This window comes from Girardinichthys multiradiatus, chromosome 10 (genome assembly GCF_021462225.1).
Source record: "Girardinichthys multiradiatus isolate DD_20200921_A chromosome 10, DD_fGirMul_XY1, whole genome shotgun sequence".
In the NCBI taxonomy this organism is placed as follows: Eukaryota; Metazoa; Chordata; class Actinopteri; order Cyprinodontiformes; family Goodeidae; genus Girardinichthys; species Girardinichthys multiradiatus.
In genome coordinates, this window is record NC_061803.1 from 34,442,146 (window position 1) to 34,469,090 (window position 26,945).

A 26,945-nucleotide genomic window follows, 5' to 3' on the forward strand; every position below is an offset into this window, starting at 1 on the left:
GTGTGTTTGGGGTCATTGTCCTGTTGAAAAATAAATGATGGTCCAACTAAACCCAAACCGGATGGAATAGCATGCCGCTACAAGATGCTGTGGTAGCCATGCTGGTTCAGTATTCCTTCAATTTTGAATAAATACCCAACAGTGTCACCAGCAAAGCACCCCCACACCATCAAACCTCCTCCTCCATGCTTCATGGTGGGAACCAGGCATGTAGAGTCCATCCGTTCACCTCTTCTGCGCCGCACAAAAACACGGTGGTTGGAACCAAAGATCTCAAACTTGGACTCATCAGACCAAAGCACAGATTTCCACTGATCTAATGTCCATTCCTTGTGTTCTTTAGCCCAAACAAGTCTCTTCTGCTTGTTGCCTGTCCTCAGCAGTGGTTTCCTAGCAGCTATTTTACCATGAAGGCCTGATTCACACAGTCTCCTCTTAACAGTTGTTCTAGAGATGTGTCTGCTGCTAGAACTCTGTGTGGCATTGACCTGTTCTCTAATCTGAACTGCTGTTAACCTGCGATTTCTGAGGCTGGTGACTCGGATGAACTTATCGTCCGCAGCAGAGGTGACTCTTGGTCTTCCTTTCCTGGGGCGGTCCTCATGTGAGCCAGTTTCTTTGTAGCGCTTGATAGTTTTTGCGACTGGACTTGGGGACACTTTCAAAGTTTTCCCAATTGTTCGGATTGACTGACCTTCATTTCTTTAAGTAATGATGGCCACTCGTTTTTCTTTACTTAGCTGCTTTTTTCTTGTCATAATACAAATTCTAACAGTTTATTCAGTAGGACAATCAGCTGTGTACTGTATCCACCTCCTGCACAGCACAACTGATGGTCCCACCCCCATTTATAAGGCTTGAATTCCCACTTATTAAACCTGACAGGGCACACCTGTGAAGTGAAAACCATTTCAGGTGAATACCTCTTGAAACTCATCAACAGAATGCCAAGAGTGTGTGGAGCAGTAATCAAAGCAAAAGGTGGCTACTTTGAAGAACCTAGAATATAAGACATGTTTTCAGTTGTTTCACACTTTTTTGTTCAGTATATAATTCCACATGTGTTAATTCATAGTTTTGATGCCTTCAGCGTGAAGCTACAATATTCATAGTCATGAAAATAAAACAACTCTTTGAATGAGAAGGTATGTCCAAACTTTTGGTCTGTACTGTATATATGTGTGTGTGAAAAATATATATGAAAAAAGAATAAAAACAAATAAAATGAAAATTGGCATGCGCATATGTATCCACCTCTTTGCTATGAAGCCCCTACAAGTTCTGGAGCAACCACTTACCTTCAAAAGTCACATAAGTAGTGAAAAGAAGTCCTTCTGTGTGCAATCGAAGTGTCACATAAACTGCCTGTATAACCACACCTTTTCTGAAAGGCCCAGAGGCTGCAACACCACTAAGCAGGAGGCATCACACCATGAAGACCAAGGAGCTCTCCAAATAAGTCAGGGACAAAGTTGTTGAGAAGTAAAATCAGGGTGGGTTTATAATAAATATCCAGATATTTAATGTTCCCTTGGAGCATCTTCAAATGGAAAGTACATGGTACCACAGCAAATCTGCCAAGATAGGGCTGCCCACCAGAACCCTTAGACTGGACAAGGAAGGCTTAATCAGAAAGGCAACACAAAGACCAAAGGTCACCCTGAAAGGGGCTGCAGAGTTACACAGCAGAGACTGGAGGATCTGTCCATATGACCAGAATAAGCCATACAGTCCACAGAGCTGGGCTTTATGTAAGAGGGAACAGCCATTACATTACAAGGCCTGTGGGTTTCTCAATAAATGTATGGAGGAAGGAGCTCTAGTCAGATGAGACTAAAATGTAACTTTTCGGCCACCAAGAAAATTCTACGTCTGGCACAAACAGAACACATCCTATCACCCTAAGAACACCATCCCCACAATGAAACATGGTGGTGGCAGCATCATGATGCGGGATGTTTTTCAGTTGCAAGGCCTGGGAAACTGGTCCGGGTTGAGGTTCATTTTCCAGCAGGACAATGACCCGAAGCAAACTGCTTTAGGAACACACAAATAAAAAAAAATAAAAATAAAAAAATCTTATTTTCCAAGAATTGATTTTGAATTTGTCAACCCTAAAAAATGTAAAGTAATACAGCGAAAAATAAATATCTGTTTTACTCCTGATTTAATTGACATATTTTTTATGTACAAGATCCTTCTGTTACTCAAGTTCGTTTCTGGTATTCACTGTGGCTTTGTTTTACCATTCAGAAGTTTGTGCTCAAACTAATTTATCTTCTTTTCATGAATCCTCTGGTATGTGTGCTATTCTGACCGGTCTCTTGGTTCGTTTGTTTGAGTGATTATATTTCTGGTTTGTTTTTTGCTGTTTGGGTGTTGTTTTTCTCAGCGGTCCTTCCCCCGTCAGGTGGCGCAGTTACTTGTAGTTACGCACTACTTATTTTGGTGCTTCCGGGTCAGGCGGATCGGAACTGTTTCGGATTGTGCCATGGTGGTTGTAAACACGTGTTAGTTCAGCCTTCATCTCTGACTTTGACCCAAACAGACCGAACCAGTTATTCAGAACCAGCCGAGGAGGAGAGAACAGAGCTTCGGAGACCTCCTGCAACCATGGGCCCGGTGAGAGGACCTGTTAGCATCAGGAACATAGCTGGTTCAGGACCGAGCTTCAGATGGTTCCGTTCAGAGCAGGTTGAAAGCAGTATGCAGACAGAAATCTCAGGTTGTAACTGCACAGACCTCTGCTGCTGGTGGCTCACTAAGGGTTGCTAGGTCTCAGCCCGAAGGGTCTCCATTGGGTCGCCACCGTACCTGTGCATTTATTTGAGGCAGTAGTTAGTGTTTCAGAGCTATGTGTGTTTCTGCCAGTGTCTAGGTCCTCAGAGACATTCTATTTACCCCTTACAGATGTCTGCTTTTCTGTTTCACATAAATGTTTCTGTCAGAGAGTAAAAACAAAAAGCAGTTTTCAGATAATGATTTCATTTATTAAAGGGAGCAAAAAGCTATCCAAACCAACCTGGCCCTATGTGGAAAACTCATTTGATCCTCTTGTTAAATCATGGATTAACTGTAATAACTCCATATATTTTGATCCAGTTCCACCATCCACACCCATGCTTCATTGCTGTCAGACATGTAGAATCAACAAATCATTTCTAGATCCTGCCTGACAACATCAGGTAGGCTAAAAGGAAAAGACGGAACACCCTGATCCAAAACCTAAATTGTTTTTAAAACAGTGAGCAATTATTATTTTGGCAATACTAAAATAATACTGATTATTATTATTAAAGATATAATAATTTTCTTAAAAGGTGCACACCATGACGAGAGACCAATGTAAAGAACACCCTCTGAATTTAGTAGAAGTTTTATGTAATGGTGTGGAATATTTTAATTTCTTGCTGTTCTACTTTTTGGAGCAACACTGAATGCTAACAATAAATGGTTAATTAGCAGGGTTTGGCTAACTGGTTTTCACTCTGCTTATACTGACATTCTGCTATAGACATTTAGCAGAATGGGTGGTGTCCTTCAATTTATGTGCTTCTTCTGTCGACGACGTCTTCTTGTGGTTCTCTATGGCAGTTAGCAAACCAAATTATAGATGCATTAATCCACTTAACTGGACTGGAGCGTTTCTGTAGAGAAAATTTAAAAAAGAAAACTATTGTTTTGATCAAGCCATTGTGTTTAAAGGACATCGACCAAGGATGTGCTCCAGGTTAAATGAGATTTTTAGTTACAGCCATTCCTGCTGTCTTCACATGCATGACATTCTAGTATTGCAGAAAGTCCTAGGTTCAATTCCAGCTTAATACTGGAATTACTACAAAAATAAAATAGAAGCAAGCAGTCATTGCCATCGTGGCGAATGGCAGCCAATCAGCAGTGGCTTAACATGGGGAATGCAACATTTGTAGCCCATGTGTGGGATTCATCTGTGCATGCTGACTCTTGATGCGCTGACTTCCAGCCTCAGTCCACTTCTTGTGAAGCGGCCCCAAATTGTTGAATGGATTTTGCTTGTTTCTTCCACTCAGCTTTCTATGAATATGCTCTAACTTTTCATTGATCATGAGACAATGCATTTTTCAATCAACAGAACAAGAAATAAAGGCCTGAAAAATGTCACTCTGTGCAATGAATATATATATATTAGTTTAACTATGAGTGGCAAAAAATATTGAACTAGTTTTTTTTTGGCTGTATGCTTAAAAATTATGGCCATCTTAAAGGATATAGACTTTTTCCTATAGCAGAGTTTAAAAAAGCTGTCTTCTAAAAATTTTTAATGGATTTGGGAGTTGATTTTGAGTCGGGCCTAGCTCATGGCTAATAATACCTGCCCATAACAGTACCCTGTTTTTATCTGAGTCGATGTCGAGACACTAAATATGCCACAATGGAATGATTTTTATTCAGTGGTTCCCAATCCTGGTGCTCAGGACCAGCTGTTCTGCATGTTTACTTGTCACATTAAATCTCAAGAAAATACATTGAGGTTTGTGGATTGAAGGGGACAGAATGTGGAAAAGGGCAGAGGTAGGATTAATACAGTCATTTTTTGGGAAATAAAAATATTACAGGTGGTTTTTGTTAAAATTGTACAATAGAAACTGCAGACATTTTGAACAGGTCCACAAAAAATTGCTTAAATATTATTAGAAGCATCTCAGCTGAAGTAGAAATGCTGTGTTTTACCCCCTGCAGCTCCGCTCAAAGAAGCGCCGACCAACTTTCCGTCGCCTATTGAAGACAAGCGACATGAAGCTGGAGAACAAGGTAAAGAACCGTCAACTGAAGCAGCAGAATGTCGCCAAGAAGCAACGCAAGGAGCAGAAGAGGATGCGGCAGGCCATGAAAGGCGCCGCCTTGCAGATGCCTCGCCCACTGGAGACGTACAGGAAGAGACCAGGTGAGACGCTGAAGAATGGACACATGCAGCAGTTTATGAGTCTATTAGTAAACCAATTCTCTCCATCTGACAGAGGAGGAGGAAGAGGAGGAGGAGTTCCTGGAGAGCCTGCCCACAGATATGATGGATGAAGAAGACTTGCAGCAGATGACTGCCATGGCCCGAAAAGCATCCTTCATAACCAGAGACCTGTCTTCCTGGTAGCACACACGCACTTACCTGTTGTCAAATGACGGAGTGAGCTAGCAGTGACCGAGGTGTGTCTGTTTTCTCCCAGCGGGCCGGTGCATAGCAGCAAGAAGAGGAGCGCCGATGTGGTCCGCAGCTACGAGAAGATTCCAAGGAAAATGGCAAAGATGGAGGAAAAGGAGCTGATCCAACTGCTTCCGATCAAAGACAAAAGTGGTGTGATCCCGAGGTGCATCGAGAGAGGTAGTTTCCACGTTACCTATCCTCTGATTGATTTCTGCGATCGCCTGTTAACATTCCTGCTCTGCTTGTCTCAAGCAGTTAAACGGTATCCAAATGAAGTAGAAGAAGAAGAGGAGGAGGAACTCGCTGAGACGCCAGAGCAAGAGGACAACGGTAAGAAACAAAGCCTGTTGGTTCGTCAGAAATCAGTCAGAACTGAGTTTGTACGTCTGATGTGCCTGTCATGACTCCTCCTGTGCAGAGGGTGCGTCACCGAGCTTCATGGAGCTGACACCGGAGCAGAGAGAGCAATTCAGAGTTCAGGCATTAAACATAAAGAAACAGCGCATTGCTAGCCTGGCTTCAACAATCATTTCAGATCCATTAAACAATGTAAGTGTTGCAGCTGGTCTAAATTCATCATGATGGTAATGAGTGAGGGTTGGAAATAAAATCTGTTTTTCATGCATCAAGATTCTGACTCAATTAAGAAACATCCAAATCCTATTGACTCATTACCTAATTATGTGGAAAGGAAAAATGGAGTTTGAAATCGTGTAAGTGTGGCACCAAGACCGTTTATTATTTATAATGTATTCTGTAATATATTTGTTTATGCTTATTTCCCAGGTATTTCAGCTAGGTTTTTGTCTGAAATGTCTTGTGGTTTATGTCATGTTATGTCAAACATCAGTTAACCAGTCGCTTTCTTTATTTTAATCAAATCAAACTGAAGTGACTAAAAATCATTTACAACAAGTTGAGAGTAAAGATGGGACTGATGATGATGTGATTATGGTGGCATGTTCTGCAGATGAAGCGTGTGAAGGAGCTCCGGGGGATGATGATGGAGGCTGACCCCAGCGTGGCGGTCTCCGTGAGGAAGATGGTGATGGTTTCTCTCATGGAGGTCTTTAAAGACATCGCCCCCACCTACAGGATACGACCTCTGACCCCTGCAGAGAAGAACACCAAGGTCACCTGTGCACAGTTTGTTTGTGGTTTATGACTGTTTTGAGAATGTTTTAACAGTAGCTATATTTTGGTTGTTCTGCAGGTGAAGAAAGAGACGCAGCAGCTTAGAGAGTTTGAGGAAAGTCTCGTGAGTCAGTACAAGTTCTATCTGGAGGATCTGGAACAGACCATCAAAGGTACATCATTGCTACACACACCAGCTCTACACACGCACGCACACACACAGACTTACACTGTCTTCATCTCCAGACTGGAAGCAGAAGAAGAGGAAACGCAGTCAGGTAGTGAGCTTTCAGTCCTACCGCAGCCTGGCTGAGGTCTCTGTCCGCTGCCTATGTGAACTGCTGCTCACTATGCCACACTTCAACTTCCACAACAACATCATTGTCACTCTGGTTCCTCTGATGAACGACCCCCTGAAGACGGTGAGACACTCTGGATATGTGCTCCTGCTCGGGTAGATCAGGTCAGACAGAAAATCTGAGATACATCTGATCAGGTCAGGTTGGATTAAGCTCAAGCAGATAAGCTCATATGTCTTTTTTTAGTAGATCAGATCAGGTGGGTCAGCAGATGTTGACGTTCTAATGCATTCATGGATTTATACTTGCAGGTGTCAGACATGTGTTGTGATGCGTTCAGGAAGCTCTTCCAGGAAGACAGAGTGGGTGGGGCATCACTGGCCACTGTGCGGGTCATCTCTGGCCTCATAAAGAGTCTCAACTACAGCGTCAGACCTGAGGTAACAAATCAATTACATCTTAACCTCTTCTGGTTCTATGCATCTAAGACTGTTGGGCTTAGTAACCACTTCTTTCACCTTGGTTCTCCACCTCACTTTAAACAGATGCTTCGGACTCTGCTCAGTCTGAGGATCAAGGAGGTGGAGATGAAGAAAGACCTGGAGGCCACAGCAACAAAAAAGAAGTTTATGACAAACAAAGAGAAGAAGAAGAACTTGTCCAGGATGCAGAGGAAGGTAAACAAAACAGCTAGAGTTTAGAGGCAGTTTGAATATTTTTTGTATCTTTTGTTTTAGTTTCAAGCTGACGAAGATGCTTGTAGTGTAAAGTTTGTCTGCCAAACCGACAACCAGCGAGTTTTAGGTGTTATGTTTGTGATAATTCTGGTTCCCCCTCTACAGAGTGTAGTCAGCAGCTCTCTGCCATCACGAGCACACGTTGGTCATAGCGTTGGAAGAAGTAAACCCCCAAACAGTAACAGATGTGCTCCTGCTTGAACTGCTTAGGTTCTGCAGCTCAACCAGAACCAAGCAGGAGATTTTCATGAGCTAAATATTTCCTTAGGTTCTGCCTGCTTGTTTTTACAGATCTGCTGAGAGAGAAAATTAATGTAGGCTGATCATTAGCTCTCTATCACTTCATCCACAAGGGGGCCTTAAGAAAAAGCGTGTGTGTGTGTGTGTGCGCGTGTGTGTGTGTGCGTGTGCACTACGCAGTGGAAGAAGGCGGAGGAGAAGCTGGAAAAAGAGCTGCTGGAAGCAGAAGCATCAGAGAGCAAAGAGAGGAAGACTAAGCTGGTGAGATTTTATTCAGGAATTAAAATCAGAGAGGACGACATACAGAAGGAACCTAAAATCTTCGCCTCCCTCTTATTTCTCTGCAGCACACTGAGACTCTGAACATCATCTTCCTCATCTACTTCAGGATCCTGAAGAAAGCTCAGAAATCTGTCCTCCTCCCTGTTGTCCTGGAAGGGCTGGCTAAGTATGCCACACACTGTCTGTATGGCATTTTTGTTCTAATACTTTCCTGGTAATGGCCATGATTTCCCCTCTCCCCAGTTTTGCTCACCTGATTAACCTGGAGTTCTTTGATGACCTGCTGAATGTGCTGCAGAACCTCATCCAATCAGGAGTAAGTATTTAGCATGACACCACTCCTAGTCGTCTGTATCTTTCATTGAATGATTTATTTGGTCATTGATCTGTGCAGAATCTGACCAATCGGGAGAGTCTCCACTGCATCCAGACAGTCTTCACCATCCTATCTGGACAAGGTCAGATTGTTCTTCTGTGTCTGTGATGACCACTAAAGGTTTCAGATGTTTTAAAGGCCCGCCCAAGGCTGTGTGCGACATTTTATGGTTTAACGAAGCTGATATCCGATTTAACCAGAACAGTCTGCTGTATTACGAGGACAATCTGTGGTCTAAAGAGGAGAGCAGTGGCGGATGCTGGTCTTTCAAGGAGGAGAAGCTCAATTTCAAGATCGCTGATTCGCTCATTTCGCTGTCAATCCAAAAGGGATTCAGCCTCAGACAGATCATCCAATCATCATGCAGAAGCTGAGTGTCCGGTCCAGCCGAGGCCAGCCCACTGCCCCATAGACCCCCAGAGACGCTGAGCGTCCGATGGGTGGGACAAAGCCCAGCATTTTGCTTCGCAATTGAACTCACTGTTTAAAGCACAGCGAAGCTGCGGGAATGAGTGAGAGGAAAGCCGTGTCGTTACCAGTGATAAGAATCTGATTCTGAACAAAAGTTGAGCATGTTATAGCGCATATTTAGTCAATGACATGTACACACAACAGTATATATTTGATCACTTATTTTTTGACATTTTAAGGGAAGCTGAGCTTCCCTTGCAGTCTTAGAGCAATTGCCACTGTATGAGAGGTGGTGGCTCATTAAGGAACTTGTCTCATGCTCACTTTGTGTCCATTTTAAAGTTTCTGTCTTCTTTTTGGGTTAAGATATGTTCTGAACTTAGTTTTAGAGAACTGTAAAGGTACAGACTAGATATATATATATGTGTGTTTTTGTGCACCAGGTGATGCCCTGAACATCGACCCTATGAACTTCTACTCTCAGCTTTACAGAATTCTGATGCGGCTTCACGCCGGTGCGTTCACAACTTCTTGATAGAACTACCAGTCAAACGCAGACCTCGCAAGTCAAATGGCTTTGTTTAACACTCTGGTTATCGCAGGGGCACCCAATGATGACATCATCATAGTACTGCGCTGTCTGGACGCCATGCTGACTCGTCGCAGGAAGCAGGTGACCCTGCAGAGGGCCATGGCCTTCCTCAAACGACTGAGCACTCTTAGTATGCATGTCATGCCAAATGCCAGCGTAGGAATCCTCGCAGCAAACCGAGCCACCATGCATGTGAGTCTGTTAAACCTTTTAATTAACAGGTCATTTGTTTTTAAATAATGAAGCAGACTGCTCAGCTCCAACCTCTTTGTTCTGTTTAATCATGGGACAGTCATTCTCCAAGTGTGACTTTCTTTTGGATAATGAGATTCAGGGTAGTGGCTTCTACCTGCCAGAGCTGGACGAACCCGAACATTGCAACGCTCAGAACACTGCACTCTGGGAGCTTCACACACTGCAGGTATATACACATACCAAGGTTCTCTCTAGGGCCACTAATTGTCAACAAATTCAATTAGTCACATAAAAAGTTAATTAGGCACAACCTGAATACAGCGTTGGTTCAAAAAGAAACTTCCATGGTTTAAGCTAAATGTAAATGTAATGTATACAAGCTCAAACTCTAAATGGTAAATGGACTGAACTTATATAGCGCTTATCCAGTCATACAGACCGCTCAAAGTGCTTTACACTAGAGCCACATTCACCCGATCGCACTCACTAACGCTTACACATTCATACACCGATACGCAGATCGGTAGGCAACTTGAGGTTAAGTGCCTTGCCCAGGGGCACATCGACTTATGGCAGGAGGAAGCTGGAATCGAACCCACAACCTTCTGATTGCAAGACGACTACTCTTCCTACTGAGCCACATCATCTGAACTTAAATACTGCAGACTAATACCAACAGTAGTGTAGTGCAGGGTTCTCGCCAGTGCATCACGAGGTAATTACAACAGCCTAAATAGATCATTTAAATGGTGGGAGAAGAGATATGAAACCTGGAAACAACATGAACAGACTTGAAAATGCTAATCGTGTGACTGTTGGAAATGTAAAGATCTTTTTACAGAATTACATCTACTGTTATATTTTACATAAAACATCTAGAACACAACTTCTAAAAGCCTACTAACTACGGCTAAAAAATTATTTTATACATACATACAGTTAGGCTCAAAAATATTCATACCCCTTCCAGATTTAGTTACATTATCCTAATCTTGAGCTCCCTCCGGACTCTTTAGATCCAAATTGGGACCGTTGTTGTATTAGATACAGTGCAGGTTCTTGATATAGTCTTTCCAGCCATTAAAGTCCAGTAATAAGGAGGACTCTAAGTGTGCAGAAACTTTGATGATTATATTGTAGTTCATTATTCAGGCCAATTTGGACCATTGGACAGCATTATTCAGTGGTGGTTGTAAGGTAACTCAGGCTCAGTCTGACCGCTCTAGCATCTCATGTTGGGTTTGCAGCTGACCATCCAGGATGTAAGGGCTGCTGTTTAAATCCTGATATTCTAAGGCTTATCACATAGTTAGAGAGGAACATGGCTCCATACAAATGTAGTTAAATTAGTAAGAACATATTTATTACAGTGTCTTATAAGTAGATGATTTTGTTACATGTAAATTAGTAGGACCACAATCAGTTTTACAAAATGTTTAATGTTGTACATGAAAAAATAAACTACATTCATCAAAATGTTCCTGACTATTAAACCTTAAAATACTAAATCTTTAAAACATTGAGTAAATTGACATATCTTCAGATTTCAGGCAGTATGGCATATTTCCCTGTAGGCAGATGATCTGGTGGGCACACAGCATCACTGAGTGACACACGCAAGCCTCTGCCATCTTATGTGCTCGATGTCATCAGAACAGGCTTTCCCAATGATGCTGGAGACTACCAAGGCTTTCGGTGGCTGAGTCTGGACTAGCGTAGTTCTGAAATGTATATAAAATACTTTGGGCATATAAACTGTGTAGGAATATTACAAGTGCCAGGTCAACCATTTCTGTTTCATCTGACCTGAATTTATAGCAGCCTAGACTCTTCTCTACTTTCACCTTTTCCATAAATTTCACCTGAAATTCAAATATCCCTAACCTTTCTGAGTGTGTATGTATATGTACATATACACATGTACATTTACTCACTGCAGGTATGTATAGACACAAATGTCTGACATCAACATGTCTGTTGCTGTATCTTCAGAGACATTTCCACCCGGTTGTAAGGCGGTTTGCAAGTCATCTAAGTCATGGAGCTCCCAGTGACGGCTCATCAGCACTCAGTGTGGAGCTCTGCCGCAGGTACAAATAAATCACCTTCTTAAAGGAACAGTATATACCCCTTTAATTACAAGCAGAGCTGAAAGTATTGTTAGCTTTATGTTCAGCAGCAGCAAGGTTTCATCAGCTGTGTTAAACCAGTAAAGACTTAGCAAAGATGTTCTCACCTGTTCAGGTCTCCACTGGAGCTGTTTGAAGACTACAGTGTCAAAGACATGACCTTTAACCCACCTGTGGCTCCACCTGCCTCCAAAAAGAAGGTAGGGAAAATCCTGCTCATCTTCAGCCATGATTTTCATTCTGATTGTCATGTTCATGTTATGTGTTGGTGTGTGTGTTCACCCGCACGCTGCGCTCCATTTCTTACTATTCAGGATCAGTTTGTGGTCGGAGCGGCACTGCTGGACGACAAGCTGCAGAAACAAGTGGATAGCATCCTAAATGCTGCCGAGGACACACAGCTAGACTTTACTGCAGCACAGCACTGACACACTCAAGATGTGTCAGAGCGAGGCTCCTGCTAGGAGGGGACCATCGGAAGACAGAGCCTGATTTATGTCAGGAGACGGGAGACATCAGCTTGGAGAAACAGGTTTATTCTGTTTCAGAACATGTTCAGGTGATGTAGAAGAGTGGAAGATCTGGTGGTGTTATTCATGACCCGGACTTGCTTCCAGAATGAGACAATAAAGACCAACAGCACACGACCGTGGTGATTTAAAATATTCCCAACATGTTGGTCTTCATGTTTGGGGACAGCAGCTTATTTTTATCAAAGGAAAACCAAAAATAAACCTGATAAACCTGACACATCTGTTTGTCGATCATTAAAACAGCAGTTCTGCATTAGACGTCATGTCCCGTTCCTCTGTTTTAACGTCTTATCAGAACTTCATAATGTTTGAAACTGGACCTTTTGAGTGCTACATCATTCAGCTCATCTGTGGTTCCTGAAGGAAAGGTTGACCAGAACCTGCTCTGTGGAGAGACAGTTTATGGTCATGAAAATGTCCAGTCAAGTAGATCGTCCTGCTGCTTTACCTGCCCTGCACTTCCAGCCCATCCCTGACTCTGACTGAAATGTGCTGCTTATCTTCACTCACCCATCTTTACAACTTTCATAAGGATGGGAAGTTCCATCATCATTTTCGGGATTTATCTCTCAATCCCACTTTTGTCCAATCATCCAGTCCTTGACTGCTTAATGTCAGCCCACTGGAACCTTGTTCTTTCCTGTTTAGGTAAAAATGATGGTTCCAGTTTTGCTTCAACTGGTTTTTTACAGTTTGCCCTCAGACTTATTCCTGTTTGTCTTTCATTTCTTTGTTTGGTTTCTTTTTATCTGGCAGATTGCTTTGATTTTTCTGTTCTGGTAGTCATTCTTTGTCTGGAGGTTTCCCTTTACCAAACTGAACCCTACTGACTGGAAACAGCCATCAGATTATTTTCCTTCCTCCCCTGTTCTAGTTTGGGTTTGTTTCATTTAATATAAGCTCTCACAGTTTGTGTGTCACAGCTCAGGTTTTAACCACAGTTACAACAGGAAGTAAACTCATTAATCTTAAACTGAGTTTAAATAATTTTGGTTTTTCATCTAATTAGAAAGAACATGTTTTTAAGTTTTGCGTGTTGTTGAGCTTTATTTAATAAAGTCAGTATTTTCAATTGTTTTTGGTGATTTTATTTTTAGATATGTTTCCTGTGGTGTAAACGGTTTGTGTGTTTGAGTTTTGTATCCTGTTGAAGGAATAAATGAAAACATAATCCTGGGGCATGGCGCTTCACCCATAAGAAGGTTTCCGTCCCCAACACAGTGATTGATGGTTCGAGTCCCGACCCTGAAGGCCTGTGCTGCATGTCTTCCTCCTCACTCTACCCCACTTCCTGTCTGCTTACATTTGAAAAATAACAAATATAAAGGCCAGTAGTGCCAAAAAAAAATCCTGGTTGAGACACTAAAAGTGTCTTAATAATTAGTTCCAAGCTTCAATGTATTTATCTTTGTTTGAGCCAAAGGCATCCTACAAAACAAGACATAGGTCATGGGGCTTATTGTTAAAGATGGATAGTTGGCTATTTTATTGTAATCCAAAGCAAACAGGCTTTGGTAATAGGACAAAAGGGCCAAGTTGTTTAAGTATGGAGTTGACTGAGGCCCTCAGTCCTGTTTTTATTTGATCTGTAGTTGACTGGACAGCTATTAAACAGTTCCATTAGAGATGGATCGGTGTGTTCCATGTTGATTTTGCTTCCCATCTGTTGGATGAAAAAAGCTTCTATGATGGTGATATAAAGTTGCCGGAATGAGCTCTCCAGAAACTCCAGTTCTCCAAATGTTGCTGATGCAAAGAGCCCCACACCTTCCTTGGTTTCTGTATTTAAAGAAATATGTTTTCAGTATTCAAGTTTATCGTTATATTTGTTTCACAGTCATTAGGAAAACTTTTAAATACTGATAATTTAAATGAAGTAATATCTTAACATTTCTTAGGACAGTTTATGATCACAGGGATTAAAAGTATAAAGTTAAATTAAAATGATTGGTTAAGCGAATTCCTTAAATTATAAAATTGTAGCTATCTTTTTAAATTGAGTGTTTTGAAAGACACAAATCATTGGTAGAACGAGTTGTCAGACGAATCAACACAGAGACATTGAACAGTTTTTTCATCAGTGGTACAGGAATAAATTTAATATGCTGTACCAAGGACTGGACACAGTGCGTTTCTTATCAGTGTGACTGCGGTGTAAAAATGGACCCCAGCCTAAAACTTAAGTCCTCTTTTGTCAGTTGAGGCAGCCGTCAAAAATCAAGTCCCTCCTGTCTAGATGCCACCTAAAGACAGTGATCCATTCTTGTATCACCTCGCATCTAGATTACTGTAACTCTTTTGATTGGAAATAGCCAGGCCTCCCTCTCACATCTACATCTGATACAAAATGCCGCTTCTTGATTTTTAACTGGTGCAAGCAAACGAGAGCACATAACTCCGGTTTTGCTTACCGTTCAATGGCTTCCCGTTTCATTTAATTAATGTTGCATTATTGTTAATTTTATTAATGATGAGAAATAAGATGGTCTAGCTTGGCAAAGCGTCTTTTTATACAACAGTAGACTATTTTCTAGATTAAGTAGGACTCTGTAGAACACCACTTTCTCTCCAATTTTTTAACGTTGTGCTTTAAAATATGCAGCTCTGAATTAAACCAAGGAGCCAGCCTCTTGTGAATAATTACCTTCTTTTTCAAGGGGGCTACACTGTCTAATGCACCATGCCATGACAACATAAATTTGTCAAAGATTAGAAATTAATTTGCTCTCCTCCACTGTGTTCTCCTGTGATAGGGAGGAAATTAAAATCGAACAGATTCTTCAAATGTTACAGCATTGTCTGATAATGATCTACTATAAAGAAATTTTGTTTCAGGTGTGGAGTACTCAAACTAAACTCAAACATTATTAAAAATGGTCAGACAGGACAGGGTTATGAGGAAATAGTATTTTTTCTTCACACTCAATGCCACATACCAGCACAAGGTCCAGAGTATTAAGACAAAAGTGGGTAGGTCTACAGATGTTTTGAGCAAACCAATTTAGTCTCAGATGCCAGGCGGAATGCTGCTCATCCTGGTAATTGTGATCCATCTGATATAAATTGCTGCTGGTTCATTTAAGACTGAGGGTTCTGTTGTTTTGGGTTTTTACAGAATTGAAAGTTTTGGTGTTTAGGACAACTATGAAAAAGCTTCACTCAGAGTACTTGCATTCTGAGGCCTCCTGCTTTAAAAATACAGTCAACAGCAGGATATAGACTTCAGACAAAGCATAATATGCTACTGAAAAGCTAAAGAACAAACATCGAGTTAAAGCTTAAATGTCTGAGGGGATTAATAAAATAGAATAAATATGTGCTGGTTAGAATGTGTCAGTGTTCTACCTAAATAAAGAGTCTTGTGTGTGTGGTTGTGTTTAAAGCTGCAACGTTCTATCAGAGTAAAGTAACTGAGGCAGGTTGTAAGAATGATCTGACAATCTGTTTAATTTTCCTACCGTGGGGCATTTGGACAGCAATATTTCAGTCAGTGCTTCTCTATTTAGATGGTTATGAAACAATCCAAATGGTTTGACAACTGTTAAATAATTTCCAAATGTCATACCCAAAGTCCCAGGCTTTAGTTCTCCTCACTGCGTCAGAGCTGTTCAAAGATTCAACATTAGATTTTTATGGTTTTATGACTTTTTGACTACTTAATACCTAACAATGACAAAATAAGTTAAAAAACAAGAAGAAGAATGAAAGTTTTAATGAAACGATTACACATGAGCAATATTAATATTCAAACCTGTTTTGTTTTAGTCTGACATGAGCTGGAACACAGAAACAGACATACCTCATGATGGTGATGGTAATGAGTCCAGTCTCTCAAGAACCGACCCTTCCATCCTCTGCAGAAACTTGATCTACAGCCTGAGCTCTGCCGCAGAAATGAAACTAAAGCTGAAGCTCTGGTGGTGATTTTCCTGAGCGCTTTAAGAGAAATGAAACTGAAACTAAAGCTCTGATTGTGCATTCACTGCCCGTTCCAACAAACCTGAAACTGAAGCAACAGTTGTGGTGATCCAGTTGCAGCAGATGATGATTTCCATCAGACAAAGTCTGCTTTCTGTTCTTGTGCAGTTATTTGGGAGTGTTTCTTTTAGTTTTAGTTTATTTTACTATCTTGCTGTACGTTTTTTACTAAACAATTGTTTTACTGGGTGAAATGTTTGAAAACCAGTTCTCTTTTGATACAGTGGTATTTTTCTGTCCTTCTGACTAATTATTTTTTCCATATATGTAGTATTTCAGTTATTTGCCATTTTAAAACCTCTCTGCCACTATTTGTTTTTTATTTCGTGTTAGTGATGGTTTAGAAAAAGGTTGTAAGCATATTACCCATTTAATATTCAATTATTTTCTTGATATCCTGTCACATTTTCGGGCTTATTTGAGAGGATTTTGAGTTACCTTGTTTCTTTGTTCGCTGTGTGTGTTTTAGTGGACTGTGAACTCTTGTGTGTGTGGAGCAGTTAAGTGTTTCTTTACAAACTGAGCTATGATGCAACATTTGAAGCTTTAAAAACTGACACTTGCAGGTTTGCGTCACCTTCAGAACCCTGCAGAACCTGTAAGTGTCCAGCAGATGTCACCATCAGATGGAGGTCTGAGCCAGTCCAACAGTCAGATTCAGTCACCTAGGTCTGATTCAATCCTAGCTTATCCTGCTTGAGCACATGTCTATTCAGGCAGCCATTCTGTTGTAGATTCATTCATCATTCCCTGACCTCCCCTAGAAGAACAAACAGCCTTCAGATTGAAAAATGTCAGACATGTTTCAGCAGGTCACAAACACTTCACTTAGCTTGTAATCATGGCTGTCAGAGATTTTCTTTACAGCAAACCAGTAGGCTGAAACAGATTAAAACTCTAACCACTTCCTTTTCATAATGACTTATGAAACGGAAGTGTTTCATCTGAACATATCAATAAAATTAATCTGTTTGTGTCACTAATCTGATAAATTATAATTACAAAATCAAGAGTTTAAACTTTCACAGGTCATGGTATACAGAGTTCTGCTGATTTTTTGCAGAACCTTTCATTGCTCTAATCATCCTGAGGTCAGACATTTTCACACAGTCCAGCATATTTGGATTTGGAGCCATTTTCCACAGAAACATTTTATCTATCAGTGGGAATCCTGATACGGGTTCTGTATAGAGAGAAGGCATGACTCAGTGACAGAACTAGTCTGACTCTTAACAGACAGGGTCCATCACATCATAGCATGCTGGTCAGTGATCCAGAACCAGATCTATAACTATATTGTTCTAAGTGTGACTCTGATGGCAGGAACAATCCCCAGCTCAGGTAAAACTTGACAGGAATGTTGGACCCTGCAGCCAGTTTTCTTTGAGTTGCTCAGACTCGCCCTGCAGAATTTCCCGGAAGAAAAGAGAAAGAGTCCAAATAAGACTATGGGGGTGGAGTTAGAGGCAGAGAACATCCTGTTGAGCTTTAAAAGCTGCTGTGATAATTGAAGAGTTCATACACCGAAACTGAACCAGAATCATGCTGCTGCAGCCAGTCTGGAGCTTCCTTTTGGGACACTCGTCTCTCCTTCGCTCCCCCTTCTTCCCAGTGTTCTTCTCCCTGTCCGTGTACCTGACCTTCTGCCTGCCCTTTCTGCTGCTGGACCTGCTCTCCTGCAGGTGGAACCTGGTGCGCAGGTACAAGTTGCAGTCTCAGAGCTCTGTCAGCTGGGCCTCAGTGCGGAACTGCTTGGCTTTGACCCTCTACAACCACCTAATCTTTATCTTTCCACTGACCGTACTCAACTGGTACCTGAGGCCAGTGCTGCTGCCCTTGGAGGCTCCACTTCTGCCTCACCTGCTTGCCCAGGTGCTAGTCTGCCTGCTCCTTTTTGACTTCCAGAGCTTCATCTGGCACCTGGCGCATCACAAGGTGCCCTGGCTATACCGCACCTTTCACAAGGTTGGTTCAGAGTTTAAGGTTTCATCATCTGAAATTCAGTCTAAGCTGTTTTTAGATTAATCTGTGGCTTTCTGAAAGTTTTTATCCTTATGCTCACCTTTCTTCCTTCTTCGGCAGCTGCATCACACCTACACGTCTACCTCAGCACTGACCGCAGAGTACTCTGGGGCCTGGGAGACCCTAAGTTTGGGCCTGTTTGCTGCTGCCAACCCCCTGCTGCTGGGCTGCCACCCTCTCACAGAAATGGTCTTCTTCATTGTGAACATCTGGCTGTCAGTGGAGGACCATTGTGGTTATGACCTGCCATGGGCCACGCACCGTCTGATCCCCTTCGGCCTGTATGGTGGTTCGCGCCACCATGACCTCCATCACCTCAAGTCCAAATACAACTACGCCCCCTACTTTACACACTGGGACCGTTTGGCCGGGACACTGTACATGGAGGACTGACCTGAAGGGACAAAGTATTTCTAAATGCACCTCAGCTCAGACTGCTGCTAGATGTCCTAACGGAGATGTTCAGGGACCGTTAAAAGACTTTGTCCAGCTGCAGACTGGAGGGCCAGTACCGAAGCTCTGTTTTTTATCCACAATATTTAAATGTATAGATTATTTATTACCAGTCAATAGAAATTCATTATTTTATTCATTATTTATTTGGAGCAGCTTCAGGACCCACAATACAACTATATGTTCTGTTTCTTTTTCTCTTCCTGCAAGACTTCTATTGTAGTTTAAAGTTGAACTTTAACAGTCAAAACATGTTCATGTTGAACAGTTTAACCTGCACAATTTGTATAGTTTGATATACAGCTCCTATTCCCTGCAATAAAAAATGAAGGATTGTGAACAGAGAGCAGGCCAAAGTGGTAAGGAAAGCTGCTGAGGAAGAGGAGGAAGAAGAAGATGAGAAAAGATGTGGAAGGAGGAGGAAAATGAGAAATGATAATGAATATTTTGTATGAATTTGTTGAAAGGAAAAGAAATGTTTAAAACAACATGTGAAGTCTGGTATGAAAGAGGTGAATGAAATGATGCACTAAAAAGAGAAATGGAATAAATATTTCAAAGAAAAACAAACAATTGTCTGTGGCAGATTTTTTGTCCAGGTTTGTCCCAAAGGCTACAGCTTCCTTTGGAATCTGAATGTTTTCCTTGACCAGCCAGTTTTCCAAACAGAGGACAGAGTAATAAAAAACATTTTCTGACTTTTTTTACTGATTCACTTAGACAGGTACTGATCCCCCAACTAACTGGGTGTTATTGATTACACTTGTGGCATCAGATGTTGATCACGTCATTGGTCACATGTTACTAATCACGTTATGTTCTGGATCCAGATGTTCAGACTTGAGTAAACCGTCTGTAGACGATTCAGTCAGTTTTGATTTCTGTCGCTTTCTTTCTCTCTCTGTGATGATCAGATCAGGACTGGGATCCTTTTGTTTCCTTACAACATATGACCCATATAAACCCTGACTTCAGGTGTTTTTCTCGACATTACATGAGGTCCGGTGGTTTTCAGCTCGATGCTAAGTATTTCTGAAGAACTTTCTGACCTCTAAGCTGCTGTCAGATGAAACATTGATCCTGAAAGGATTAATTATCTTTTATTTCAGATCAGACAGTATAAGCAAAATATATTTCCAGCTCTGTCTCATCTGCTACATTTCAACTGGTAATATCCATCCATTCCTGCAACATATTCCACAAACAGCTGAGATGGTAACCATCAGGACCAAATTCTGACTTTATTTCCAGCAGATGACAGCTAGTCTAATTTGGTCCCAAAAGCAGCATCAATCTTTAAAAAAAATTGGTGTGATGTTAATTATTAGTTTATTTAAATAAAACAAAATAACATTTGCTTTAGGAAATGATTGAAATGTGCATTCCACTGACTGATAGTAACCAGAGGATGAATGAAGGACGACTACTATATTGCCTGGCATTGAAAAAATTGTCATCTTTCAATCAGCCTTTTATTCATAACCATTCAAGGGAGAACTGTTTACACCATCAGCCATGTGCTTAAAAGGTGTGCAGTATCTATTGTTACTAGACAAAGGAAATAAATCTCATAACATCATTCTTAGGTAAGTCCCTTTAGGCCTGGAGGTCTGTCAACATGCCTGGGAATTCCCAGGCATGTTGACAGAACGCCAGGCCCTTATGTCAAACTCTCCAGCCAACCATCTCTGAGACTGCTACTGCAGGAGGAACAGAGACGGAGAGTGAATACTTTTATCAGGTCATAAAACAAAGGTATTTTTTGTATTCTCCACCACATTCGACCTCTTCAGTCATAAATGAAACATTTACAACAACGACAAGGTGAAAACTACCTACAGCAAGAAAATAAATGTTACAAAGTCACCATCCCCTTTGTGGAAAAACCAGTCAGACAGAACATAACAAACGTTTTGGGCATACACCCATCAAACAATTAGGCTGGGAAATTCCCACGTGACTTATTTGTTCAATCGGTTACATCATAAAGGAAGGAAAGAGAAAAAAAAACAATAGTAAAAAATAAAATATATTGAGAAATAAAAAATGTGATTCATAAATCATCAACAATCTGTATTCATTACCTATCTACAGAAGTATCATTAGAATCAAGAAATATTCAATTAATAAATAAAGAAAATTGAGAAAACAACAAAAATATCATCATTTGATTAAATGGAGATTAAACATTTGTAAATTCATCTTCAATGAAGCTATCAGAGTCATCAGAACTTTTGAATGAATCACCTTCCCCAGTCATGATAAGGTTTAGGTGAATCCTCCTTTTATAAGACTGCGGGAATCAACCTGGTGGTTAGGGTACCCATACACACCGACTAGCACAACAACCACAGCAAGTAAGGATACCAGCGAAACCAGCAACGCAAGTAATGGCAGCCAAAAAAAGATTTCCATTTACAAAACGTCGATGTAAACCAGTCAGATATAGAATCTACTTCTGAATCATCTGCCATCTGATATGCTAGGGTAGTAATCCATCCAGAGCTCTGTTTAGTAAGCCATCAGCTGTTTATCCGGAAAAATGGTGCAACACAAAGAACCAAACATAGCGCAAACACCACCCTTTTCAGACTATATTATTACTAATGGGAGGAAAGGGAGAACTCAAAATAGAACAATTAATGGTTGAGGGAGTCATGTGTAAACACTATTTCAGGTGAAGAGGGATTCAAAGTTACCAAAATCTGAGGGGTGTTTGCACTGAGGGAAGGACTAACACTTTCCAGAATTCAGGGCACCATAATCCAGCTGTAGGCTTAACGTGTGTAAAAATGCAGACGTACACATCAGCACTACGGTAGCTGTCATCATAACCTTGACATGGAATTACACCATACAGGTCAAATTTTGCAGTCAATGTGGCATTTCTAAGGACCTGTATGGTTGCCTGTCTTGACCCAGCTGACCCAGTTCTCCCTAGGGTGACCAGAGGTCTTGATTTGTGCAGATCAAATTCTGATAAGTCCAAAAAGTCTGAAAAGTAAAGAAAGCAGAGGTGCAGTTATCATCACAGAGCCACATCGGCTGTCAATCAAAATACGCAGCAATGTCCCACATCATGACCAACCTGTGCACCACAATGCTAGTAAAATAAAACAGAACAAAGAACGGATTTTCTATTACAGATTACATCAGTAGACCATACAGAATATAATGGAAAGTATGTCACGGAAAAGAAAATGCAGCTACAACAAAGGCCCTGTCCCAATACCCGCACTTCCACCCTTATGTCCCTGAATTGCGCGTTCCCGTTGATGGGTTCGAGTGCGTCGTGTGTCCCAATTCTCCAGAGTCGTCCTTAGCCCCGCCCCATTTATGTCCCACATCCGCCCTTCGGCGAAGCCCGCATCTGAGCGGACTTCGCCGAAGTACATTACCCATAATTCACTGCTGCAGGTGACGTTCTGAGCAAAAACCAATTACAACCGTCAACGTAACCAGCCATCAAATCAGAATAATAAGAACTGCGTTAAATTTAGACAGCAAGCCGATAAATATATATTTTTTACTGGTTTTCCAGGCTCAACATAGTAAGAAACCACTGGGTTCAGAGTGAGTCTGGGCAGTCAGTAGGCCATAACACTGAAGTTACCTTTCAAACAAACACTGGCGCGGCGAGATTCTGGTGTATAAACCTCCTCCGCTTCCTGCACTTTCTTCTCCTCAAAACAATTGCTTGTTGCAGTTTTAAATAGTTTTTTTTAGCAGCAAGACTGTGAAAACAGCGCTGGTTCCCGCCCTTTTTGATGTTGCAATTACGGTGCAGAGGTGCAAGTCGATGACGTCACCCCTACTGTCCCAATTCTCCAATTTTGCACACTTGTAACCTGCGCACTTCAACCCTTACATGCATTTGTACAAAGTAAACACTTCATAGAGGGGCGTAGGGTGTAGTGTGGGTATTGGGACAGGGCCAAAGACTGCAAAATGGTTTATAACCGGGTAAGGCCACTGAAAGGTAGTCTCTGAGGGATTTTTATGAATGTTTTTCCAATTTTACACGGAGGGGAGCACGATGTGAAGAGACACTGTGAGTCACACAAGAAATTCACAGCTGAAAAAGCCACCTGCTTTTCATTTTTACATTCATTTTTACTCAAACCCAGAGATGACTGCCAGACAGACAAGTTAACAGCAGCTGAGATTATCCATGTTAAATTTGTAAAGTTTTTAACTTGTGCTAATTCATTGTTTTGCACTAACAGGCAAAGCAGGATTTTAGAAGAATCCCAAGTCTTCATTGGAGGTATGAGGAAACGTTTCCTTATAATTTGCAGTATTTTCCCCCTAACTGCTAAAACCTTTGTAACCCAGAGTTTTATTTTATTTAAGGTTGACAATTGTTAAAAAAAACAGATTTAATTTTTATATGGCATTTTCCCCTACATCGTGCATTTTTAACCTAGTTAAACCACATAGGATTGACGTATTTAAATATTTATAGCTTTTGTTATCTCTATGTTTTAGCCATTTAAAGCCTTATTTTTAATAAAGAATGAGTCCCACATCATCTTGATTTGTCTTGTATAAAGATGAGGAAATCTAAACGAATGGAAATTCGTCATGTAATTTAATGCAGAAATTGGACCGAAATTATTTCCCTAAATGTATTGAATCATGACTCCATCTTTTATTAGAAATATATTCCTTATTTTTGGCATATTGTGAACTGTCAGCTAGTTTAATGGCACCAGGTCAAACAAATTCTTTAAAGAAGTTTCAACTATTTCATTAATCTTGTAATGGTAGAATACAGAAATCTTAATGTTATGCCTTATCCTTGCTTAGCTAGTATATAATCATGGATTAAGGCCAGTAATCAACAAGTCCGCTTTTTTTTAATCGCTTTTGGCTCTCAATGTTAAACTGAGAAAAGGAGGACTGAGCTCTTCCATGGAAGTTAAGACGTGTACAAACCTCATTAGATAGTGAAACCAGGCGGAACCCAGTCTTTTGGGCTGTGAGCAGTCACACAGTTACTTTCTTCTATCTAATGCAGCTCAGATTGTAAAACTCAGAAACACCCTGCTTCTTAAATATACTGAAAACTCCGGGTTTTAATCAATCTGGGGTTGGGAAACATTCTAAACATGAATTATTGCGTCAAGCAACATATCATTCATTCCAACAAAGCAATGACAAAACATCACAGACAGAGACACAAATGGCCAAAATTTTATCTTTGACCAAGAGTGACTTCCTGAAGCTCCAGGAATCGCTTTTCCAAAAAGTTTACTCTGCAACATATCATAATGCTTTGTGCTGATAATCATTAAGACTCTGTTTAAAGATAAGTGCACACAGTCCTAAGACATTTCAAGTATAATTCACAATGATAGCAACTGGTTTCTCTTAAATGAAAACAAATCAAAATGTTCTGCTGCTGCAACTCTTTGCCAAGCTTTTAAATATTAAGGTCTGTAATGACAGCAATTGTAAAAGTCTAAAAGTTGCTGTTATAATTCTGTTTTTGCATGTATTTATATGTGTTTATATATGAATAAATAGATATATAGAAAACGAATTGACGAATTTTACTGCCTCACTTTTAGACAGATTTTTCTAAATTAAAGAATTAGAAATCCTTTTAATATATGATTTCAATGAGATTTTGTGGATGAAGATAACACTAAGGTTCTATACATCACTACTACAGGTTGTCTGTGGCAGATTTTTGGTTTCCTTCAAAAGTCCACCGTGTTAGTAAGAGTTCATTTTTTGCATAAGTTAGCCATTACTACACATAGGATGAATAATAGGCTACGACTTGGTGACCACAGAGAGTGTGTCTTTATAATATAAATTATATTTTTAACTTGCAAAAATGTATCAATTTGAACAATGAAGTGGTGCAGCAGTGGGGACATCTTATGTTTTGAATCATCATAGAGCCATTCTACAAGGCTAAAATAGAGGAGATTTTTTAATTTTATTTTACTTTTGTCCATGCAGAAGATTTTACTCCAATAATCTCAGCTAAATCCTGAGGATCATGGAGTACTCAGTGGGTGCATTTAAAGTTTGATTCATTATAGTAACAGGGAGGGCAGTTAACATAGGGATACAAATTATTTTCAAGTATTTAAGCTTTAAAAAAATAATAATATTCAATATTTTACAACAATAATAACAAATATTAGAATTCGCTTGATTTTCATAACTTAAATTGTTACCGATAGCTCAGAAAACATAAACTGGAACATATCAGTTTGGCCTGTTTGCAAATGTTTTTAATGAATTCATCCTTCAAGTAAGTCATTAAGAAAAACTTATTATGGGCTTACTCTTTGAATGTGTTTTCAAAATAAATATTAGCATATCTTTAAACAGAATGTATCAAAGGAGTAAGAATGTAGGAATGACCCACATACATGGTAGATATTAAGTTAAAACAAGAGTAAACTAGAGTAAAACTATGGGAATCATCGGATTTCAGTGAAGCACATGTCTGTAATGTAAGGGTGTGTTTTAACACTTTGGGGGGAGAAAGTGAACTCCGTCTGAGAGTAGACAGCAGGCACATTAAGACCGTCATTCTTAGATTATCATGCCCGACTCTGTCAAAGTAGATCATTGGTGATATTGAGCAAGGCTGTTGCTGCAGATGAGACCATAAATCATGCTGCAGAGAATAAAATGTTCCCTCTGAATAACACCACCAGACGTCACAGACTCCTGTAGGTTCTTGTTGCTCTGCCTTGTGCTTCAACCTTTTGACGTGTCTACCTTAGCAATTACAGGAACATGCATATGTGTTTGTAAATGCTTCATGGGTTGTTATTTTAGATGTTATCAGCAGGGACCTGTGGAGACATTTCAGTTAAAATTTAGAGCCGCAAATGTTCACATAGCCATCACTGCTCAGTCAACAATGAGGAAAAATGTGAAAACAGTATATGGTCCTCACTGGAGTTAAAGCTTTATTCATTCTGCATATATATAAAGTTTGTTCTGTTATACATATATAGTGACTTAAATAACAGATACATCTGCAGTTACAGCATGAAGCTACAGCAGCTGTAGATGTCTGATAATGAAAACAGACTTAAGAGACAACATAAACTGTCATGGTTTTTAAGGCCGACTTGACCCACATGCAGAGGACACTCAGACAGAGAAGCGTAGATTTAAAGTTTTATTTCTCAGTCTCAGGAACAAGGCGAGCAGAGTGGTCAGGAGTCAGGCTGTAAGGAAAAGACAGATATGAGCTGAGGAAACAGATCGGATAAATCAAGCCAAGATATATGCTCACTATTCAGGAGGCGATCGATCCGCCAGGGGGAGAGACGGGTACAAGTCTGGGGCGTGAGCCTGCGCAGAACCTGCTGGAGCGCTCTGATGTTCCAGGTAGCAAGGTGGGTGGACAGGTTGCGCTTCCAGACTGGAGGACTTGCAAGGGTGGCTGCCAGGCGCAGCAGAATCCAATCTTGACGGGGGGTGAGTCCCAGAGGGAGACACCCAGCTCAGCGGCTTGGCTTGAACAGCCTAAGATGAAGAGAAGATATAGACAATTAATCAAGGCTCAAAACAAAATTCAGGAAATGTTGGCCAGGTTAACACTACCACAGTAGGCAAAACACTCAGGTGTAGAAGAGCCAGGAACCACCCTCACATAGTCCTCCAGCTGATGAGGCAACGAAGTACACCTGTCAAACCTCCGGCCTGCAGCTCCAGCGCCTCTTAGGGGTGAGAGAAAGTTAGTAGCAGGTAAGTTGAAAAACAGACTGTGACAATAAACAGTCAGAAAACAGTCTGAAAACCAACCTACTACTAGACTGAAAAAAGGTCAAATAAACTGATCTGGACCAGAATGAGAACTCTTAATCCTCAGCTGTTAGAATGAGAAAGAAACTGTCAGAAATAGTAAGACTGAGACTTTTTTACAATCTGATGTACTGTTATTAAGGAGATATTTTATCTGTAAATACAAACCTGCATCATCATTTTGTGTGCCAAAGACGAATGTATTTTATGCAAAGTGCAATAACTCAGAGTGTCTGGGCTAAGAAATGAGACAGTGATGTTAAAGTTTTTCTCTCCAGACGTTTTCTCCCATAGCTGCAGAGATTTTTTTGTTTTATTATTACCAATATAAACAGAGAAAAAAGATGAGTAAAAATGGGAAAATAAAAAAGACTAATATGATAAAAATGATCAAATTAAAATAAATGACCAAAAGAAGGAAATACTTTTCAGTCCAGCTCTAATCAGTTTTCTCTTTCTTTCTGCCATGATCTGTGGGACTATAATTTACTCACGTTGGTTATTCTGCTATTCTGAGTTCAGTTCATCTGAAATTTTAATTTTCTCAGTGTTTTCTTCTCTTTGGGCTGTTTCTCCATCCTTGTTTCCTTGTGATTGCTC

At 40.6% G+C, this 26,945-nt stretch overlaps 2 protein-coding genes and 3 long non-coding RNA genes across 8 annotated transcripts; 2 read left to right on the forward strand and 3 right to left on the reverse strand.

Annotated features, from left to right (window-relative positions):
- Positions 1-2,449: 2,449 nt before the first annotated feature.
- Positions 2,450-13,179, forward strand: noc3l (NOC3-like DNA replication regulator). Of its 2 annotated transcripts, none has more exons than XM_047377909.1 (21): positions 2,450-2,622; positions 4,720-4,924; positions 4,998-5,124; positions 5,202-5,356; positions 5,435-5,509; positions 5,598-5,728; positions 6,150-6,311; positions 6,393-6,486; positions 6,560-6,735; positions 6,924-7,052; positions 7,158-7,289; positions 7,770-7,850; positions 7,937-8,037; positions 8,115-8,187; positions 8,266-8,329; positions 9,102-9,173; positions 9,261-9,442; positions 9,543-9,671; positions 11,438-11,535; positions 11,690-11,774; positions 11,889-13,179. In XM_047377909.1, exons 1-21 carry the CDS (start codon positions 2,614-2,616, stop codon positions 12,000-12,002), a joined length of 2,394 nt encoding a protein of 797 aa, XP_047233865.1. In that variant the 5' UTR covers positions 2,450-2,613; the 3' UTR covers positions 12,003-13,179. The 2 variants fall into 2 exon arrangements, with proteins under 2 accessions (XP_047233865.1, XP_047233864.1); XM_047377908.1 differs by having other exon boundaries at positions 2,451-2,622; positions 5,432-5,509.
- LOC124875635 lies at positions 10,787-11,513 on the reverse strand. The gene is made up of 2 exons (XR_007040082.1): positions 11,380-11,513; positions 10,787-11,166 (listed from the first exon to the last, which is right to left on the reverse strand). It is a non-coding gene; the product is annotated as an uncharacterized LOC124875635 (long non-coding RNA).
- LOC124875634 lies at positions 12,095-16,005 on the reverse strand. Its single transcript, XR_007040081.1, has 2 exons — positions 15,907-16,005; positions 12,095-13,886 (listed from the first exon to the last, which is right to left on the reverse strand). It is a non-coding gene; the product is annotated as an uncharacterized LOC124875634 (long non-coding RNA).
- A 1,590-nt stretch (positions 16,006-17,595) lies between these two features.
- Positions 17,596-19,130, forward strand: ch25h (cholesterol 25-hydroxylase). The gene is made up of 2 exons (XM_047377473.1): positions 17,596-18,050; positions 18,168-19,130. Exons 1-2 carry the CDS (start codon positions 17,628-17,630, stop codon positions 18,498-18,500), a joined length of 756 nt encoding a protein of 251 aa, XP_047233429.1. The 5' UTR covers positions 17,596-17,627; the 3' UTR covers positions 18,501-19,130.
- Positions 19,131-25,476: 6,346 nt separating this feature from the next.
- LOC124875746 lies at positions 25,477-26,272 on the reverse strand. 3 transcript variants are annotated; one of them, XR_007040115.1, is made up of 3 exons: positions 26,194-26,272; positions 25,834-26,066; positions 25,477-25,765 (listed from the first exon to the last, which is right to left on the reverse strand). It is a non-coding gene; the product is annotated as an uncharacterized LOC124875746 (long non-coding RNA). The 3 variants fall into 3 exon arrangements; XR_007040114.1 differs by having other exon boundaries at positions 26,145-26,241; XR_007040113.1 differs by lacking the exon at positions 26,194-26,272 and having other exon boundaries at positions 25,834-26,138.
- Positions 26,273-26,945: the final 673 nt, after the last annotated feature.

What these genes read in the sequence shown, in the direction of transcription:
- noc3l (XM_047377908.1), top strand. An exon ending in TTTCAGATCCATTAAACAAT is followed by an intron (nt 5,729 to 6,149) that starts GTAAGTGTTGCA and finishes CATGTTCTGCAG; the next exon opens with ATGAAGCGTGTGAAGGAGCT. An exon ending in CTGCAGAGAAGAACACCAAG is followed by an intron (nt 6,312 to 6,392) that starts GTCACCTGTGCA and finishes GTTGTTCTGCAG; the next exon opens with GTGAAGAAAGAGACGCAGCA.
- ch25h (XM_047377473.1), top strand. Translation starts at nt 17,628, where the DNA reads ATGCTGCTGCAGCCAGTCTGGAGCTTCCTTTTGGGACACTCGTCTCTC. An exon ending in TATACCGCACCTTTCACAAG is followed by an intron (nt 18,051 to 18,167) that starts GTTGGTTCAGAG and finishes CTTCTTCGGCAG; the next exon opens with CTGCATCACACCTACACGTC.